At 44.5% G+C, this 20,653-nt stretch overlaps 1 protein-coding gene across 1 annotated transcript in view; it reads left to right on the top strand.

Annotated features, from left to right (window-relative positions):
* The window catches only part of LOC149143082 (Metallo-hydrolase/oxidoreductase superfamily protein), a 332,415-nt gene that overhangs the window by 210,976 nt on the left and 100,786 nt on the right, over nt 1-20,653 (top strand). The window contains exon 5 of the mRNA XM_089448872.1: nt 988-1,043. Coding sequence (XP_089304998.1) covers nt 988-1,043 — 56 coding nt within the window. The remainder of the gene's footprint in view (nt 1-987; nt 1,044-20,653) is intronic.

Below are 20,653 nucleotides of genomic sequence, written 5' to 3' on the forward strand. Positions count from 1 at the left end.
AAAGCTTAATTTTGATCTATTTCAAGCCACACACTTCACTCATCAAGTTATTTCTTAGTCTAAGTTACATACTTCAACGTTCTATCATTAACCTGGGATAGTAATCATTATCTTGCAAATCTGAAGTTTACTGTTGCAAATTTATAATAAATCAGATTTAAGCATCTAAGTGGGTCATGGTGATACATGCCTGTTCTATTAAGGATTGATCATCTTAAATAATTTCATCACTAGGCTATTGGATCCTTTACATTTTATGTGTTATATTTTTTGTGGGATTCAATTGGTTCATTGTTGAAGTAAGTCTTTGCATTTCTTAGCTAAATCATCATTAAGATTTGCTTAAACTCTCTTAATAATCAATCCCCATGGCCTCTTGGTGAAAAGTGAAGTGGAATTTGTATTGAGATGACAATGATACAACTCCCATCCATTACCCCAAGGTGGCATCACGGATTGGGCTTTTCCTCTTAGATTCTAGTTTAGGTGGTAACACTAGCTGTAGTAGCAAACTAGATGTTCTGTACACAAATCCATCAGAAATAAAAAGGGATAAATCCATATCTAGTTGAATGAAAAATATATATTAAGAAATGATTGATATGATGAATATGAGTACAAATGTGATATATAATAGTGAGTGAAGGGCTGGTCAGTATGAAGAGTGGGACACTAGAAAAGGCCACTTTTAATTAAACAGGATGAATTATTTTCATTTTGTTTATTGCATTGTAGTATAGGCAATTAATTTTTCTATGGTCAGAGCATTTCCCCTAGGTAGCTTGTCCCTCTTGGATTGTCATAGACGAGAGTGAAGGCTTTTAATTTTGAATTTGAACTTATTGTGCAAGTTTGTTAACTTTCTCAATTTGTTGCCCTATTCCCCTCGTTTGGTACTACCTTGCTTAGCTATTTGATTGATAATAATTTGTGACTAGCTTAAATTGATATTTTGTTTGGATTCATCTAAAGTGTTGGTTCTTGCAGGTTGAGATATCTAGATGCTGTGATAATTACTCATTCTCACGCAGATGCAATTGGAGGTATGTTTTATGAACTTATTATTTGTTTTAGGTCTCTCATTTTGATTGTTTCTGTCATTAGGGGAATTTTGCGTTTACAAATTTAGAGGCAACAAATTAAGTGATTTCTCTTTTCTTTGATAACTGCTTGTGATGTCTTTTTACTTAACTTGATTAGCTTCTTCTTTAACTTGATTATTATAGTGTTTCCTATTATCAAACAACTACTAAACAATGAAGATCAAAGAGACAAGAGGACACAAAATCAAAATGTAGGCTGCTAGCCAGGGCAAAAACCTCTCCTCTTGAGGGGAAAACCCACAAGAATTATTCTCTTCTTATAGAATTTTCAAATGACGAATTCCAAGACCTAAGACCCTTGACAAAGACCCCTCCTAGACCAAATTAACCTTTCTCCTTGATGAGCTTTCTTTCTAGTAATTTCGACCCCAAAAACTTCTTCAACAACTTATACCTCAACAGTTTCTTCTACAATTTCGACCCCAACAACTTTCCAACAACTTTGACTTGCCCAACAACTTTCTAGCACTTCACTTGCCCAACAATTGTCCAACACTTTGACTTGCCCAACAACTTTCTAACACTTCGACTTGCCCAACAACTTTACTTGCCCAACAACTTTAGAAATACTAACACAAGAGAGAGAGAGAGATCCAAAAACTTCGATCTTGCTTTTCTTCTTCTTATCCTTGATTTTTGTCCTTTTCCAACTTCTTTCTTGAGGAGATCGAACTTGCTTGATGTGTGTCCAAATGAGGTCGAGTTCCTTTTTATCTATAGGCTTTCCAAGGGTACAAATTGCTTCCTTGAGGCCGACTTGATCTTTCATGTAGTGTAATATTCCTAGGGAATTTTTACAGTAAATAACAAAGCATACATAAACAAAAAACCACAAAAATTAAACACAAGAATCAGACCACGAATATGCACCAAAAACTGTGCTGCTGAGCCATTTTATTATAATTTGAAGAGGGTACAATTAGGTGCTGGAAAGAGTGCACCTGGGCTTTCTCAAGGCAAGCTCGCTAAGCCCAAATGAACAATAAGAAGTCCCCCTCAGGTACACAACCGCTCTATCTCCTGGCTCTGCGCTGAACAATCCAGAAATACGCTGCTGGGTGAGAAGATCTGCTGTTAGGGCCTCCTCTGGTGCTCAGAAAATTTTGGGAAATTAACCCTGGCCTCTCCACCAAATACCCAGAATAACCCACGAAGGAATTGGGCTATGGTTGACCTTGGAATTTCAGCCCTCTTTTCCCTCTATGGCTCTATTGCTGGGAAATTCGACCCACCTGTCAATCCTGCTGCAAATGGCCCCAAAAATAGCTGCAAACTCCAAGCAAAGGCTCTCCTGGACTCCTCCTCAAATCTCAGGCCCAAACTCCCTTCACTCCTCAACTCCCAAGTGTGCCTCCTCCAAGCACTGCACAATCCCTGCGCCACTGCTAGTGTCTCCTCCCCACAAACTCACAGTCTCATTGCTGGAACAATCGGAAAAGGATGGAACTCCCTCCTTGGGCTAGCACTCGAAAGTCACCGAAGCAAAGGTTGAGATCTTCGCTTGGAGACACTCATGTGCTAAACAACACTTGCAAACTTGGATTCAGCTCAAGTGTGCTATGTCAAAGAATTTTTTTTGAATAGATGAATGAATGACCAAAAGAGTGCCTTCCCTTCCTTTTTGTCAAGATGCCTCCAATGTACTCATGTGGGCCCACCTCGATTTCCTCCCACCGAATTTCCCTCCAAGGCATGCGTATTCTCCATGTGGGCCGCAATTCTCCATGTGTGGCCCCCATGCTCCACTAGGGGCTCGATATTCTCCTCCTCCTCTAATTTTTGGGGCTTGCTTTTAATAAAAAATCGATGTGGGGCCTCTAAACCCACATTTCCTAAGTGCAAACATGAATGAAGACAAAATTTACCAAAATTGATATTTCACTTAGCAATAATGCTAAGTGGGAATATCACAGTCCTCCTCGCCAAAACATTGCTTGTCCTCAAGCAACTGTAATGAAGGATGCTGAAGTATTTGCTCCCCTTCCCAAGTGGCATCCTCATCTGGTAGGCTCCTCCATCTGATCAGGAACTCTTTGATGACCCTGTTCCTCAAACGCCTCTCCCGAGTATCCAGAATAGCCTTCGGCTCCAGAACTAAGTGCCCCTCATCATTCGTAGGGGGTAGCTCTGCAGCTGCTGTCACCTGCTTTCCTAGTGCCTTTTTCAGGCAAGATACATGAAAAATGTTGTGCACTCGACTACCCGCGGTAGCTCCAGCTCATATACCACCTTCCCAACATTGTGAGTGAGTCTATATTGTTGATTTGTGGTAGCATTGGATGTGCTCTAGCCATTAAAATTGGCGGAGAGGCTAAATCACATGAGATCTCCAAGACCTAGAAATGGTTTGGGGAAATTCTACCCGGTTAGAGAGATATTAGAATTAATATTTTTTTTAATGGAGTTCCTAAGTCTAAACTTAGGGAAATTAAAATATTAATGGGTATTAATATAAACTGGGTGAGAATGTTCTAAATGACATGGATCAAGCCAAACCTAATCTTAGCCGTTGATTAGAGACTTAATCTTGGCCATTGAAGACTCAACAGGAAAAGTATAAGAGGAGGCTTGAGGGTCAGTTGGAGATACACCAATATTGATTAGTCAGTTCGATTTTCTGGAGCAGGGTTTGCTGAGAAAATTCGAACAAGTGATCTGTTGTAGCGAGGGGTAGTGAGTACATAGAAGAGAGGCAGAGATAGTGCCTGAGGGTTAGCGCAGTGACCAGAGAGGCTGACGCAGAGGCAGCTAGAGCTATGCAGAGGCAACAGGAGCCATGTAGAGGCAGCTAGAGACTGCGCAGAGGCTGAGGGGCCTGTGTGGGTGACGCAGAAGGCCAGAGAGCTGATGCAGAGAAGCAAAAGGCTGACGTAGAGGGTTCTAGAGTTACACTGAGGCTAGCAGGGCTGACGCAGAGACTTGGAGAAGCACCAGAAGGATTTGCGTGGGGTAGACTTGCTGAATATTTGTCTCCAAGAAGAGGTATTACTGCTGTGTAAAAATCTTTGTTAGGTGAGCCAGTTTGGCACCCTAGTTGTACTCAAGAAATCTGCATAATAATAAAACCCTCAAAACTGCTGCACCGGTTTTCCCGCATTGGGTTTTTTCGGGGACGATTATCCAAAAATAACGGTGTCCCTTGTGTGTTTGTCTAGTATTTCAGTTGTTGATTTGTATATGAGTTAAGGTTGCATTTGTGTTTATATTCAGTGTTTATATGTATAAATAACTTGTTAATGTAATAAACAAGTAGATGAAATAAACTAGATAATTCAGTAGGAATTTCTGACGTGTCAGACTTAGAAATTTCAACATGGTATCAGAGCGTTGCAAATCACAAGAGCACTGAAGACACCAACAATATCGGAAATTTGCAGCAGTAGCAGTTGTCCCGAGAGACGGAGCTACTCCTAAGCAGAAGGCAACAAAGGAGTGACGCAGAGGGCTTGTGTCATCATTTCGAGCCAGAGAGAGGTCCAACACAGAGGCAAAGAGAGGCAGAAGAGGCTCACGAAGAGCCACGTCATCTTACTCAGCCAGGTAAGCTTGATGCAGTTGGCCAGAGGAGTGATTCAGCGTTTGCTGGGAGTGTGCAGAGCTGGAAGGCTCAGTTTTTTTAGTTGCCGGGACCTAGGGAGCTGTGGGCAGATTGTGGAGCTGGTGGGGTGTTATTTCTGTCGTAGTAGAATAGTACCTAACGGGACAGAACCAAGGTAGAGGGAGTAGTTTCCTTGACGAATTTCTAGCCAAGAAATCCAGATCCGAGTTGCAGTTGCAAAGAGGATTGGAGAGGAGTGGTTTGACAGTTGGCAGGAAGATTTCCAGCAGGGAAATCAGGACTTAGAGGGAGATTTCCAGGAGGGAAGTCGAAACTCAGAGGGAGTCCAGAAGAAGAGCAGAGATGGCAATGAACAGACTAAGGGATTAGGACAGGTTGGACGGGGTTCCAACTTTGTCATCTGGAAGTCTAGGATCCTGTCAGTCCTGGATAGACATCGCATCATGGGCTTCGCCTTGATAATCGTGGCTATCCTAGTCGACCCAACTGATAATGAGAAGTATGAGGATGCAATGGTGAAGGCAAAGTGCATAATCCTTGATGGGGTCAAGGATCATGTCGTACCACATATTGCCAAAAAGAACACGACAAAGGAGATGTGGGACTTTGACGACATTGTATCAGGGCACTTCCGTGAAACGGAAGATGTTATTGGAGAATCAACTGCGGTCGTATCAGATGCAGAATGGGGAGTAGATAGATCTATACCCTCCTCAGATTGCAGGAGATTTGGGACCAACTTACTTCCATAGAGGCCACGCAGGATCAGGAGTTCATGGTGAGGACCGCCTTGAGTGCAGTCTCCGAGGATTGGGAGACATTTGTCCAAAGCATTTTGGGTAGAGCTAATCTTCCAAGATGGGAAGAGATGTGGGCAGCTCTTTGCCAAGAAGAGATCAGACATTGACCAAGGCAGGGAGTAGCAACAAAAGAGCTTGAATCAAGAAAGAGGAGGAGGAGGAGGATGCGGCTTTGGCATTTGTGGGACAACAGGGGAAGAGGAAGAAGGACATCTCTAAGGTGAAGTGCTTCCATTGTGGGGAGCTGGGTCATTATGCAACCCAGTGTCCTAGGAAGAAGAATAAGGGAGAGACTTCTGACTCCAAGGCAGGTCCATCTAAGGCGGAGAAAGAAGTCGAGACTAATGACGACTGTGCCATGAGTGCTCATGCACCTCTAGAGAAGAGGTGGGGAGACATCGAGTTGTAGTTAGGAGGACTACAGAAGATGAGGGGCAGGATCCTTGAGGTACCCAAACTCTTGGATTATATCCAGCTACGGGAGCCCTTAATGACAGTAGCAGGATGACAGATGTCGGGTAGAAGCAAGATGCGATGGAGTAACAAGGCAGTGCTAGAGTGTAGAGATCTGTAGCAACGCAGAGGGGGTCGCAGTAGTGCGAGAGGCACAGAGGAGGTTGTAGTAGTGAGAGAAGCACAGTTAGAGGCACAAAGGAGGTTACAGCAGTGCGAGAGGCACAAAGGTGTTTGCAGGAGAACAGGATAGCAGCAGAGGTAGCTTCAGCATCAGGAGGCTTCTGGACTGACAAGGATGTTAGTAGTTGGGTAGATCAGTGACTTACTTCTCGGTAACTGAGTTGCAGTGCAGTAGTTAGCAGTGGTAGTGCTATGGGCAGCATGGGCAACATGTTGAGAGGGAGTTGCAGTACAGATGTAGCAGTGGCAGTGGCAGAGCCATGGGCAGCAGTACAGGAAGCAACAGTGTAGTGGATGTAGGGTAGCAAGCCCAACATCAGCATAGGTACCAGTGCTGGAGGATCAGTGTGATGTTCAGTGGTGAAGCATTACTAGAACACATTCCTCGCTAAGAGGGAGTGTTGATCTGTGGTAGCATTAGATGTGCTCTAGCAATGAAAATTGGTGGAGAGGCTAAAGAACATGAGATCTCCAAGACCCAGAAGTGGTTTGGGGAAATTCCACCCAGTTAGAGAGATATTAAATAATTAATATTTTTAATGGAGTTCCTAAGTCTAAACTTAGGAAAATTAAAATATTAATGGGTATTAATATAAACCTGGGTGAGAATGTTCTAAATGACATGGATCAAGCCAAATCTAATCTTAGCCGTTGATTAGAGACTTAATATCGACCGTTGAAGACTCAATAGGAAAAGTATAAGAGGAGGCTTGAGGGTCAGTTGGAGATACACCAAGATTGATCAGTTAGTTCGATTTTCTGGAGCGAGGTTTGCTGAGAAAATTTGAATAACTGTTGCAGCGAGGGGCAGTGAATACATAGCAGAGAGGCAGCGATAGTACCTGAGAGTCAGCGCAGTGACCAGAGAGGCTGATGCAGAGGTAGCCAGAGCTACATAGAGGCAGCAGGAGCCATGCAAAAGCAGCTAGAGACTGCGCAGAGGCTGAGGGGCCTGTGTGGGTGACACAGAAGGCCAGAGAGCTGACGCAGAGAAGCAAAAGGTTGACTTAGAGGGTTCTAGAGCTACGCTGAGGCTAGCAGGGCTGACGCAGAGCTTTGGAGTAGCGCTAGAAGGATTTTCATGGGGCGGACTTGCTAAATATCTCTCTACGAGAAGAGGTATTACTGCCGTGTAAAAATCTCTATTGGGTGAGCCAGTTTGGCACCCTAGTTGTACTCAAGAAATCTGCATAATAATAAAACCCTTAGAACTACTGCACCGGTTTTCCCGTATTGGGTTTTTCCGGGGATGATTGTCAAAAAATAACGGTGTCCCTTGTGTGTTTGTCTAGTATTTCAGTTGCTGATCTGTATATGTGTTAAGGCTGCATTTGTGTTTATTTTCAGTGTTTATATGTATAAATAACTTTTTAATGTAATAAACAAGTAGGTGAAATAAACCAGATAATGCAGTAGGAATTTCTGACGTGTTAGACTTAGAAATTTCAACATATACGGCCCATAAAAACAAGGCTTGAGCTTCTCCGCCCCCTTCTGCTTGAGCGTTGACTGCCTGTACGACTGAAGCCTCATGAAAACCAACTCCCCTACCTCAAACTGTCTCTCAACTTTGCCCCTGTCTGCATAAAGCTTCTGCTGGTTCTGGGTTGTCTTCATGTTGTCCTTGAGAGCCCATAAAATGTCTTGGATCTCCTGTATCCAATCCTTGGCCCTAGGGGCCTTGCTGTCTCCAAACATCACGTCAGCAAAAGACAATGCATCATAACTGTATAGAGCTCGGAATGGGGACATACCTATGGACATGTGGTATGTGGTGTTGTAGCAGTACTCTCCCAAATGTAACCACCGTATCCACGCTCGCTGATGGCCTGTCACATAGTTACGCAAGTAACCCTCCAACCATTTGTTAACTATCTCCGTCTATCCATCTGTTTGAGGGTGATAACTAGTGCTCAAAGTGAGCTCAATACCCACTAGTTGGAATAGCTCCTGCCAAAATCCCCCTATGAACTTGCTGTCCTAGTCACTGACAATGGTCTTTGGGTGATCATGTAGCTGAAACACCTCCCTGAAAAACTAATTCGGCCACTTGCGAGGTCGAGTACTGGGCTGAGATGGCAAAGAAATGTGCAAACTTCGTCAGTCGATCAACCACCACGTAAATGCAGTCTTTGCCCTGTATTGTGGGCAACCTGGTAATGAATTCCATCGATACACTACCATGTCCCCCAGGGGTAGGAAGAGGCTCTAGCAACTCGACAGGGTGTGATTTCTTACCCTTGTTCCTCTGGCATGTGTCACACTCCCTGACATGCCTCAGAACGTCATCCTTCAGGCCCCTCCATGCAAAACGCTCCTTGATGGTCCTATACGTCTTTGTGAGCCCCTGGTGCCTGACTAGTGGTGAGTCATGGGCAGCCTGTAAAATCTTCTCATGCAACACCGCCTCTAGGTGCTCCTCCCACATTCTGTTGTAGATGAATATGTCGTCAAAGAACACCAATACAAACCTCCTCAACTGCCCTCGGAACACATGGTTCATACACGACTGGAAGGTGGCAGGTGCGTTGGTCAACCCAAAGGGCATGACCAGAAACTCAAAATGCCCATAGTGGCATCTGAAGGTTGTCTTAGGGATGTCCTGATCCCTCACCCTGATCTGATGGTACCCCGAGCACAAATCTATCTTAGAGAAGTACTTAGCTCCTCTAAGCTCATCCATCAACTCATCAATGCGCGGGATGGGGTATCGGTTCTTCAAAGTCTTCTTGTTGAGCGCCCTGTAATCAATGCACATGCGCAAGGTTCCGTCCTTCTTCTTCACCAGCACCACTGAAGAAGCAAAGGGGTTGGAACTCGGCCTAATGTGGCCCAACGCCAACAACTCCCTGATGGCCCGCTCAATCTCGTCCTTATAGGCCTTGGGGTGCCTATAAGGGGTGGTGATAACTGCCTGCACACCAGGCTCCAACTCAATGGTGTGCTCGAATCCCCTGTCTGGTGGCTGCCCCGGTGGGATGTCCCCAAATACCACCGAGTATCTATCTAAGATGGCCTGTATGTCCAGGTGTGGTGGTTGGGCTTGTCCCCCAGCCTCTGAAATCCTCAGCTCCACGACCCATGCTATGTCTCTGTGCCTCAAATTTGCCTCCATCCGATGTGTTGAAACTGTCTGTGGAGGATACGAGTGCATTCCCCTAAGGACTACCAGCTTGCCATCCGGCCCAGTGAACTCCATCTCTAGCTTCCTCCAATCGGTGGTGACTTGGCCAAGGGAGTATAGCCATTGGACACCCTTTGGTGTCCGACATCTCCACTACGAAGAAATGGTCCGTCATCGAGTAGTTCCCCATGGTCACTGTCAAAGCGGGAACATACTGAGTGCACTGCATAGTCTTGTCCCCCAACACCAGAACGAAAAACCCCTCAAACTCTATTGTGGTGATGCCCCTCCTCTGGACCATCTGAGCATCAATGAAATTGTGGGTGGCCCCACTGTCTACTAGGACTGAGACACGCTGCCCCTGCACTGTGCCTCTGATCCTTAGGGTCAGAAATTTGGGGACCCCACACAAGGAAGCAAGGACTCCCCTAGATGGTGTAAAATATGCTCCCCCATGTGGTGGTGGTCCCCTCTTTGTCGGACCCTCATTGTCTCCCCCACCATACTCCAGCTCCACATCATCCTCCTGATCACTATTCGAAAAGACCTCGATATAATGGGCCTTGCCCACTATGCACCAATGGCTTGGTGCCCATGGCTCCCAACAAGTAAAGCACAATTTCCTCCTCCTGAGGTCTCTCTGAGTCTCCTCATCTAGTTGCCCACGTCCTTGGGCTACTCTCTGTGGTGGTGGTCTAGTATCACTTCCCTTCTGAGGGTAGGGAGTACGTGATGGAATAGGTGCCCGGGTCTTGGGGATGGCCCCCTGCATGTCTCCTGTAGAGTAGCAGGCTCGCGTGACTTCACCAGTCCACACAGTGGATCGAGCAACCCCTCTATGAACGTGTACACCCTCCTAGCATCTGATAAATTTGGCACCATGATTGAAACCCTTAGAAACTTTGATATATACTGCTTTGGATGACTCGTCTGTCTGAGTTGGGTCAACTCCCTGAAGTGAGCCTTCGGATCCCTTTGATCAAAACGCTCCACCACTCTCCTTGTGAAATCCTCATAGGAAGTCACGTTGGCATGCCCCAAAGTGGACAAGTTGTGAAACCACCAGTCGTGTGCCTCCCCCTCCAAGTGTAGGGTAGCCATTTTAATGGCTTCCACCTCTGTCATCCTATTGAGCTGGAAATAAGTATCTAGCTTCTCCACCCAAGCTCGAGCTGTGCACTTGGTAGTGCCATCATATGTGGGGAAGTACATCCTCCCAATAGTACGCTGCAACTCGGAGCTCTGCGTGCCCTGGCCTCCATAATTCTTGCCCTTCTCATTTTGCTTGAGCTGACAATAGTCTCTAAAAGATAGGGCTGCCTTGAAATCCTCCCCCATGGATTGCCATTCCCTGAAATACTCCCCCATGGGCATTTGGTCATCTGGTCCACCCTGCTCACTAGGTGTTGACGGTAGGAAAGAAGGCAGCGTGGTCCTAGTTGACCCACCTGAGGCTGGTGGGTGAGTAGTTAGTGAAGGGTGGTCATACTGTTGGGAGGCCCCAAAAGTCTCCCCAAATAGGAAATCCCATTGGATTTTCGGTCTTGGTTTTGTTGTTTGATCTCATCCAACATCTCCTTCTGCCCCTTCGCTAAATCACTAAGGGCCTTCAAGAGGCTGTCAAAGGCCATCTCCTCCTTACTCCTAGGTTCCACCATGTCCTCTACTACCACAGCCTTCCCATGCTCCTCAGTGTCCGGTGTAATCTCTAACTCCCTCTCCCGACTCCGGTACCTCTGTCTCCTGTAGGTGATATTTTGCCTGTCCTCCTCACTCATAGGAAAAGTCTCCCACGACTGAGCCAAGATCTGGGTTCTGATACCACTGTAATGTTCCAAACTAGGAAAAACAGTGATATGCAAAGCAAACAACAAATTCAACAACAAAAAATTTCAAACTTTAGAGCACACCCATAAATAGACTGAAAGTGAGAAGCAACTGAGCCATTTTATTATGAATCTGGAGCAATAATACAATAATGTGGGAGGAGTGCACCTGGGCTTGCCCAAAAGGCAAGTGTAGCAAAGCCCAGGTGATCAAACTACAAGCCCGGATGACAAAATCAGCTATCTCAATGATGCCATGTGCTGCCCCAGCAAAACTACACTGTCTCCTGTGAAGATGCTGTTGAAAACCCCATCTCCATTGCTTAGAAATTTCCACCAAATTAATCCCAAGTGCCTCAAGAAAAACACACCAAAACCCAGAAAGGGTTGGCTAGGTTTTGACCCTTGAAATTCGGCCCCCAAATCACCACATCGTCCAAAACCTGTTGGGAAGTACGGCTTGCCTGCACACCAGTGAAATCCTTCCCCAAGCACTCCAAAATTGCTGCAAACACTTCCCCAAAGGCTTCCCTTATCTCCCCTAGCAAGTACCAGCCTCACAACACAATCCTCCAACTCCCACGTGTGCCCAGTGAGAGGCTTTTGCGCTGGCCCAGGAGCTGCAAATTCGTACTAAACTGTAGCTACCTCCTCCTGCTCCAAAACTCCACCCAAATTCTGCTATATCCCTGAACTTTCCTCACCAAAATTCTCCCGACAATTGCTTCCCGGAAGACTCCCGAAATGACCCCCACGTGTGCTCCTCCTGGAACACGCTATGGCTGAGTGAATGTCTGAATGTAAGTGCTGAAATCTCCCCAGCTCTCCTCCGGAATGATGTGACAAAACCTCTCTAGGGTGGCACTCGAAGTCCCCCGAAGAAAGGGTGAGTTCTCCACATGGAAAACTCGTTGCTAAACAGCAAGTGACCCAGCTAAGCAGCTCGAGCAACTAAAATGAGTTCAATTGGCAAAAGATCCTTTGTGAGGATGAGCTCCTCCTATTTATAATTTCGTGGGCCTTCCTTCCCACGTGGGCCCCTCCACCTTGCCATTCGACTTCCCTCCAAGGCTATTCGAACTCTTCACTTGGCCAAGTGCGTTTTTCTCATGTGGGTGCCCCCACACTCCACTAACAAAATAATACGACCTTCTTTTCTTCCCTAAGTCCCTATATCAAAATTGAGTGGGTTCCATGGCCTCCAAAACTATCCAAAATTGTGGGAAATTAAACCTATAACAAAATAATTTAGGAAGGGACATTACATAAAGTCCTAAGCTACCTAAGCCTTTTACTTGACTCTTTTTAATCATACTAGAATCATTTTTTACAATATCCCTATAGGGCTATGAAATCTGAACAACATATGCATTTGGGGTAGCATTGGATGTGCTCTAAGCCTCAAATTTTGCAGGGAGGCCTGGGTAGATGCATTCCAAAGAACCCAGATGGTAGAAATTGTTTTGGGAAATTCCACCCAGAAGTGATTTTATTAAAATAATTAATATTTTTAATGGGGTTCATAAGTCTAAACTTAGGAAAATTAAAATATTAAACGGTGTTAATCTAATCATGGGTGAAACTTCTAGAAAAAGACACGGATCAACCAAAAACTATCTTAGCCTTTGATTAATATTTAATCTAGGCCGTTGGTTGTCCAACAGGAAGATATAAGAAGGGGCTTGAGGGTCATTTGGAAAACACACATAGAGATTGAGGAAATCGATTTTCTGAAGTGAGAAGTTCTCAGGAGGAAAAATCGATTGAAGAGATCTCTTGCAGTTGAGGGGCAGGGATAGCAGCTTCCAGAGAGAGAGATTCTTAGTCGGAGATACATCAGTAGAGAGAGGTAGAGAGTGATCCAGTAGCCTTGACGCAGAGGCTGACGCAGGGCCAGAAGGGCCACGTAGAAGCAGCGCAAAGTTAGAGAGAGAAAATCGAAAATTAGAGCAGAGGGTTAGTTTTAGTAGTCACAAGCCAGGGTGTGAGATTGGGAGGCTGAGAGCAGTGACTCTGGGCTACTGATTGATTCCCCAGTTGGGTGACGCTGTGCCTGAGAGGGTTGACGCTGGGACAACGTAGAGGCAGCGCAGGGCCTGCTAAGGGCACCTCATCCAGTAGCCGGAACAACCGAGACTTTTTCTCAGTGATTGTGTGAGGTAAAACTCACAAAGCTTCTGCTAGTATTTCTCTTTGTAACTGAATAACCTTGTGAGGTATTTAGTGATGTATTTAGAATTTGTTACTGCTTAATAATAATAAACCCTCAGAGCTGCTGCACCGGTTCTCCCGTATTGGGTTTTTCTAGGGACTTTTGTCCAAAAATAACTATGTCCTATGTGTTTCTATTTTCCTTGCTCAGTTTCTATGTTTCAGAATCATATTTAATTGGTGTAGGCTACTTCATTAATTTACTTCAATCTTTCAAGAAGAAATTTGAAATAAGCTTGTAATGTAATTTACAATCTAGGTAAAGTAGATTCGGTTGGTTGCAGTAGGATTCCAAAGATTGTTAGATCTAGGAATCTTCACATGGTATCAGAGGTATTGATGTGAAATAGGGAAGAGACGATCTAGCATTGAAGCAAGGGCCAACTTGCTGCAGCATGTAGCAGTTTGAATCCCTAAGGGATTGCGTAGTTCTAGCCAGGAGGGCTATATTTTCGTGGGTGTCTCGCTCTAAGTGAGCCGGCAGAGAGGTAAGATTTGCTGGATCAAGAATTTGCCGAGGCAGAGGGAGCTACGCAAAGCCACGCAGAGCTAGAGGGACGCAGCTTTTTGCAAGTTGAGTGCTGGGTGGAAAAGGCGTAAGAAGGAAGAAGCAGATCGCATAATGAGGGAATACTTCCTCAGTGATTTCTTGCCGAGGAAATCAATACTTCCCATTTGCTGAGCAGCAAAGGAGCAACAGCTTACCAACTCCATTAGGGAGTGCGTAAGCCAGCCTAGGAGCTATGCAGTAAGGAGAAAGAGAGAGTTGTTCGACATTTTTCGGAGGATATGACAAATAGTGGCTTGAGGGATCAGGACAGGTTGGATGGGGCTTCCAACTATGCCATCTGGAAGGCTAGAATGCCTTTCCTTCTAGATGAGAATACCCTCAAGTCGTATGTTGATAATGTGGTAGCTATCCCTGCGGATGCGGATCTGTTGAAGAAGTACAAGGCTGAGATGTCAAAGGCCAAGAGGATGATCTTGGATGGAGTCAAGGATCACGTGGTGTGCCACGTTGCTAGCAAAGGAATTGCTACGGAGATGTGGGATGCCTTGGCCACATTGTATCAGGGATCTTCTGAGTAGCGGAAGATGTATTTAGTTGGATGGGGCTGCCAACTATGCCATCTGGAAGGCTAGAATGCCTTTCCTTCTAGATGAGAATACCCTCAAGTCGTATGTTGATAATGTGGTAGCTATCCCTGCGGATGCGGATCCGCTGAAGAAGTACAAGGCTGAGATGTCAAAGGCCAAGAGGATGATCTTGGATGGAGTCAAGGATCACGTGGTGTGCCACGTTGCTAGCAAAGGAATTGCTACGGAGATGTGGGATGCCTTGGCCATATTGTATCAGGGATCTTCCGAGTAGCGGAAGATGTATTTAGAACAAGGTTGAGGTCTGTGCAAATGCTGAAGGGAGAACGTGTGGATCCATTCCTCATGAAATTGAAGGAGAGCCGTGATGAGTTGTCAGCTGCAGAACGCACACCTCAAGATTCAAAATGACTGGCAAGTCTTTGTCCAGAGTTTCCTGGGCAGAGCAGCATTGCCAAATTGGGACGAGATGTGGGTAGCTCTGAAACAAGAAGAGATGAGGAGAGACCTGCTCAAGGTCAAACTTGAGAGGAGCAGTAGCAGCAGTGGGTCGAAGCCCAAAGTAGAGGAGGATAACACAACCCTTGCATCGAAGGGACAACAGGGGCAACAAAGACGAAAGAAGGACGTCTCCAAGGTGAAGTGCTTCAGATGTGGCAAGATGGGCCATTATGCATCGTAGTGTCCTTTGAAAAATGACAAGGATGAGAAGCATGATCCTAAGGTTGCAGCGGCGAAGATTGAACAGGAGGAGGAGTTCGCCATGTCAGCCAAGATACCTCCAGGAGGGAGGTGGGCTGATATAGAACTATCGTTCGATAGAGCTACAAATGGGCAGGAGCCTTCAGGAGCCCACCTCTTGGATCATCACCTTATTACAGGAGCCCATGATCATTAGTAGCGGGATGGTGGAGTTTCAGTTGGTGCCATGGAGTGTTGATTCGACAAATGCAGTAGTTAGTAGTGCCAGAGTGTGAGCAACGCAGAGCAGAGAGGCAGCAGTATGTGGAGGAGGCACAGTGCACAGCCTCAACAACGCAGTGGCTTCAGAAGACAGCGTGGGACTAGCAGCAGTCAGGGTTTCAGCATCGAGGTGTATCCACTAGATACTTGTCCAATTTTGGGTGTTTTTAGTTACTTCTCTCAGCAACTGAGTTGCAGTACGGATGCTGTGTTAATAGTGGCAGTGCTAGCAACATAACAGAGGCAACATTTGAAAGGGCGTTGTAGTACAAATGTAGCATTAGTAGTGGCAGTGTCAAAGGCAACAGTACAGTAGCAGCAGTAGTGCAGTAATTGGTGGACAGCTTGTCAGACAGCAGTAGCGTAGAGGACGATGCTTCAGAGTAAGAGCAATATGTAGTTCTAGTGTATTGCTAGAGCACATTCCTCGCTAAGAGGGAGTGTTGATTTGGGGTAGCATCGAATGTGCTCTAAGCCTCAAATTTTGCAGGGAGGCTTGGGCACATGCATTCCAAAGAACCCAGAAAGCGTTTTGGGAAATTCCACCCAGAAGTGATTTTATTAAAATAATTAATATTTTTAATGGGGTTCCTAAGTCTAAACTTAGGAAAATTAAAATATTAAAGGCTATTAATCTAATCATGGGTGAAACTTTTAGAAAAAGACATGGATCAAGCCAAAATGATCTGAGCCTTTGATTAAGATTTAATCTGGGTCGTTGGTTGTCCAACAGGAAGATATAAGAAGGGGCTTAAGGGTCATTTGGAAAACACACAGAGAGATTGAGGAAATCAATTTTCTAAAGTGAGAAGTTCTCAAGAGGAAAAATCGATTGAGGAGATCTCTTGCAATTGTGGGGAAGGGATAGCAGCTTTCGGAGAGAGAGATTCTCAACTAGAGATACATCAGCAGAGAGAGGCAGAGAGTGATCCAGTAGCCTTGACACAGAGGCTGACGCAGGGCCAGAAGGGCCATGCAGAAGCAGCGCAGAGGGAGAGAGAGAAAGTCGAAAATCAGAGCAGAGGGTCAGTTTCAGCAGCCGGAAGCCGGGGTGTGAGATCGGGAGGCTGAGAGTAGTGACTCTGGGCTACTGATCGATTCCCCAGTTGGGTGATGTTGTGCCTGAGAGGGTTGTTGGGACAATGTAGAGGCAGCGCAGGGCTTGCCAAGGGCACCTCATCCAGCAGCCGGAACAACCGAGACTTTTTCTCAGTGATTGTGTGAGGTAAAACTCACAAAGCTTCTGCCAGTATTTCTCTTTGTAACTGAATAACCCTATGAGGTATTTAGTGATGTATTCAGAATTTGCTACTGCTTAATAATAATAAACCCTCAGATTTGCTTCATCGGTTTTCCTGCATTGGGTTTTTCCGGGGACTATTGTCCAAAAATAACTGTGTCCTATGTGTTTCTATTTTCCTTGCTCAGTTTCTATGTTTCAGAATCATATTTAATTGGTGTAGGCTGCTTCAGTAATTTACTTCAATGTTTCAAGAAGAAATTTGAAATAAGCTTGTAATGTAATTTACAATTTAGGTGAAGTAGATTCAGTTGGTTGCAGTAGGATTCCAGAGATTGTTAGATCTAGGAATTTCACACAACAAACTGATGAAGGAAGTAGATGAATTCTGAAATTTTGACCTGATTTTATGATATTGGAATGCTATGAAATGTGCTTTGATCATGGGGTCTTTGACAAGTCATCAAATGCAACTTCAATGGTCAACAAGACCTTTGCTCCAGTGGCCATATATTCATCTGCCCGGGCTATTGTAGTTATTGCAGTGTAGATGTGGTGGATGATCCACTAGATGGACATTAAGACAACATTCCTTAGTGGGGATTTTGAGGAAGAGATTTATATTGAGTAGTTGGAGGGATTTGAAACATGCAACAAGGAGACTCATGTTTGCAGACTCAAGAGAGCCTTCTATGGGCTCAAACAGGGTCCACGAGCATGATATGCTTGGATAGATGTTGATTTGGGGTAGCATTGGATGTGCTCTAGCCACGAAATTTGGTGGAGAGGTTGGGCCACATGAGATCTCCAATACACAGAAAGGGTTTGGGCAGATTAAACAGATCAGGAGATATTAAATTAATTAATATTTTTAATGGAGTTCCTAAGTCTAAACTTAGGGAAAATAAAATATTAATGTATATTAATATGAATCTGTGTTAGAGTGGTCCAAAAGACATGGATCAAGTTAGATCTAATTTTAGCCGTTGATTAGGGACTTAATCTCGGTCGTTGAAATGTCAACAAGAAAAGTATAAGAGGAGGCTTGAGGGTCACTTGGAGAATACACCAGAGTGATCAGTCATTTTATTCTCTAGAGCGGGGTTTGTTAAGAGAGATAGAATCAGTGATTGGGACAGCAGCCGAGGGGCATTGAGTATAGAGAGACAGAGAGGCAGAGATAGTGCAGGGATAGCAGCAGAGCAGCCAGAGATAGAGACGTAGGAGAAGCTAGTGCTCACGCAGGGCCAGGCAGCTAAGTGCTGCGCAGAGCACTAGAGGGTCAGCATAGCTGACGCAGAGGCTCAGAGAGCTGACGCAAGGCCTCCTGGGGCTGACGCAGTGCCAGCACTGGGCTAGGAGAGGCTGATGCAGTCCAAATTGGGCAGACGCTGGGGTTTCTGGGGCAGATTGGTGCTGAGTAACTACCGGAAGGATTATCCGGGGTTTCAGCTAGTAGATTTGTTAGAAACCTAGAGGTATTACTGCTAAGGAAATTCTCTGTTGGGTAGGCCAGTTTCGGCACCCAGATTGTACTCTGATATTGCTTAATAAGAAAACCCTCAAATAGCTACATCGGTTTTCCTACATTGGGTTTTTTCGGGGACATTAGTCCAAAAATAATGGTGTCATGTGGTGTGTTTGTTCTTGTTTCTTTTAGTTGCTGATCTGTAATATGTTGAGCATGCACTGGTGTTTATTTTCAGTATTTACTTTGTAAATAACTTGTTAAGGAAAAATAACAAGTAGGTAGGAATAAATTAGAAAAAGTGCACGAAGGGTTCCTAACTAAGTAGACTTAGAAACTTCAACAATAGACAGTTACTTTTAGGGATTGGGATTCTCCAAGAGTGAAGCAGACCCCATCGTCTACTACATTGTTGTTGGAGGTGAGCTACTTTTTTTGGTGGTATGTGTGGATGATCTAATTTTGACAGGGCAGATAAGCTTCCTGGAGTTTGAGATATATCTTGCAGGCGAGTTTGAGATGAAGGCTATGGGGTTGATGCACTATTTCCTTGGTCTGGAGGTTTGGCAGGGTGATGGCGAGATCTTCTTGGGGTAAGGGCAGGGCAAGTATGCCTTGAAGATTTTTAGGAGATTCCACATGCAGGATTGAAGGTCCATGACCATGCCTCTAGTCACAAACTGGAGGAAGGTAGATACATCCAGATCAGAGCGAGTAGATGCTTCACTTTATCAACAATTGATAGGGTTGCTGATGTATTTGGTGAACACGTGGGAAGATATATGTTTTGCAATTAAATATTTGAGTCAACTAGAGCGCATTGGGTTGCTGCTAAGCATGTGTTGAGATATCTCAAGGGGACAATAGAGTTTGGATTGTGGTATAGACAAGTTGATGAGATGAGGCTTGAGGGATTCACTAATGCAGATTGGGCAGGGAGCTCCACAGACAGGAAGAGCATATCAAGATGCACATTCGGTGTTGGATCAACTATTGTTTCATGGTTAAGCTAAAAGCAGAGATCAATTGCATTGAGTTCAACTGAGGTAGAGTACATGGTTGCCAGTTTGGCAGGGTGTGAAGCTGTTTGGTTAAGGAAGCTTCTTGTGGGCTTCTTTGGGATAGAGTTGGAGCCCACCGTGATCCATTGTGACAATTGGAGCTGCATCAAGCTCTTTGAGAATCCAATGCTTCACGATCACTCAAGGCACATCAATTTACATTATCACCACATTAGGGATATTGTTTAGAGAGGTAAGTTTCACTCCAATATGTACCAATAGAGGAGTAGACAATAGGCATTCTGACCAAGGCTTTTCTAGGGAGCATTGTTGGAAAATGTAATTAGGTTCAGTCTTCATTAATGTATTTGAGTCATCATGAAATGTACATGTCAAAAGAATAAATAATTTTTATTATTATTATTGTAACAATGACTTATTAAAGCATGGATTTCATGCTTGGGTGATCATTATATTAGTCAAAGTCCCCATTGTGGATCCCTAGGATTAATATTGAGTTTATAGAGTCATTGCATATTCAAAGAGACCCTTCTTGGGCTTTTGAATCATGTAAAAAGATTTACTACTGAGTCAAATATAATTTATATATCCTCCTTACCAAGTCGGACTAAGGACACTAATTCGACCTCACTTGGAGCCTATAAATAGAAGCAAGTCGAAGTCATTTGGAGCATCTCATCTCAAGCTAATTCGATATCTCAAGAGAAGTTGGAGAAGTGCGAAGTAGGTCGAAGTGGGTCTAAGGAAGCTGAAGGAAGTGCGAGTTGGGTGGAGTCTAAGGAGAAGAAGAAAATCGAACTTTTGGTGCCTCTCTCTCTTTGTTTCGTGCCCTAATTTGGAAGATCAAAGTCTTCCAAGTTTCACTGATGTCGGAAGCTGCCTGATGCTGGAAGCTTCCGCACAATCGAAGTTGCTAGAAAAGAGGTCGAAGATCTGGGACGCTGACTTGGTGTGGAGGGAAGGTTTGGTCTTTGTGTATGGTGAAGAGTCTCAAAGAATACTATTGAAAGGGAGAATTTTTGACTGGGTTTTCCCCTCGAGGGGGGTTTTGCCCTGACATAGTGCCTACATCGTGTGTCTTGTTTTGTGATCTTCATACACACATAATATGGTAATTGCTTGATGAAAGATAAGATATTAAAAGAAGTAAAAGAAGCCAACACAACTCACAAGTAACTATCAAGAAAGGAAAATCAAGCCCTAATCTATTTCCATTGATTTTCCAACAAGCATATTTGTTTATCTCATAGAGAAGTTGGGTGTAGTGTAGAACACCTTCCTCTATAAGAGGGAGTGTTGATTAGAGTAGAGTAGTAAGGGTTGTGCTTGCCTAAGTGCTAAGGCTAGTAGAGGGACCCACAAGACAACTTCTTTAGCAGAATATTAAATTATTTAACTATTTCCTAAAGTTGGACTAACGAAAAATTAAAATTCCTAAGTTAACTTATCATTTGATCTCAGCCCTTGATTGTGATCCAATCTCAGTGATTGAAAGTGACTTGAGGGTTTGGGTCAAAATTATAAGAGGAGATAGAGCAAGTGGTAGGTCATTTCAACAAAAGTAGTGTGTCAGATTCCAAAAGTCACATCTCCTCATCAAATG

Source organism: Pinus tabuliformis, chromosome X, assembly GCF_031772625.1.
Source record: "Pinus tabuliformis cultivar Carrire ecotype Pingquan chromosome X, CPIR1, whole genome shotgun sequence".
Classification (NCBI taxonomy): domain Eukaryota; kingdom Viridiplantae; phylum Streptophyta; class Pinopsida; order Pinales; family Pinaceae; genus Pinus; species Pinus tabuliformis.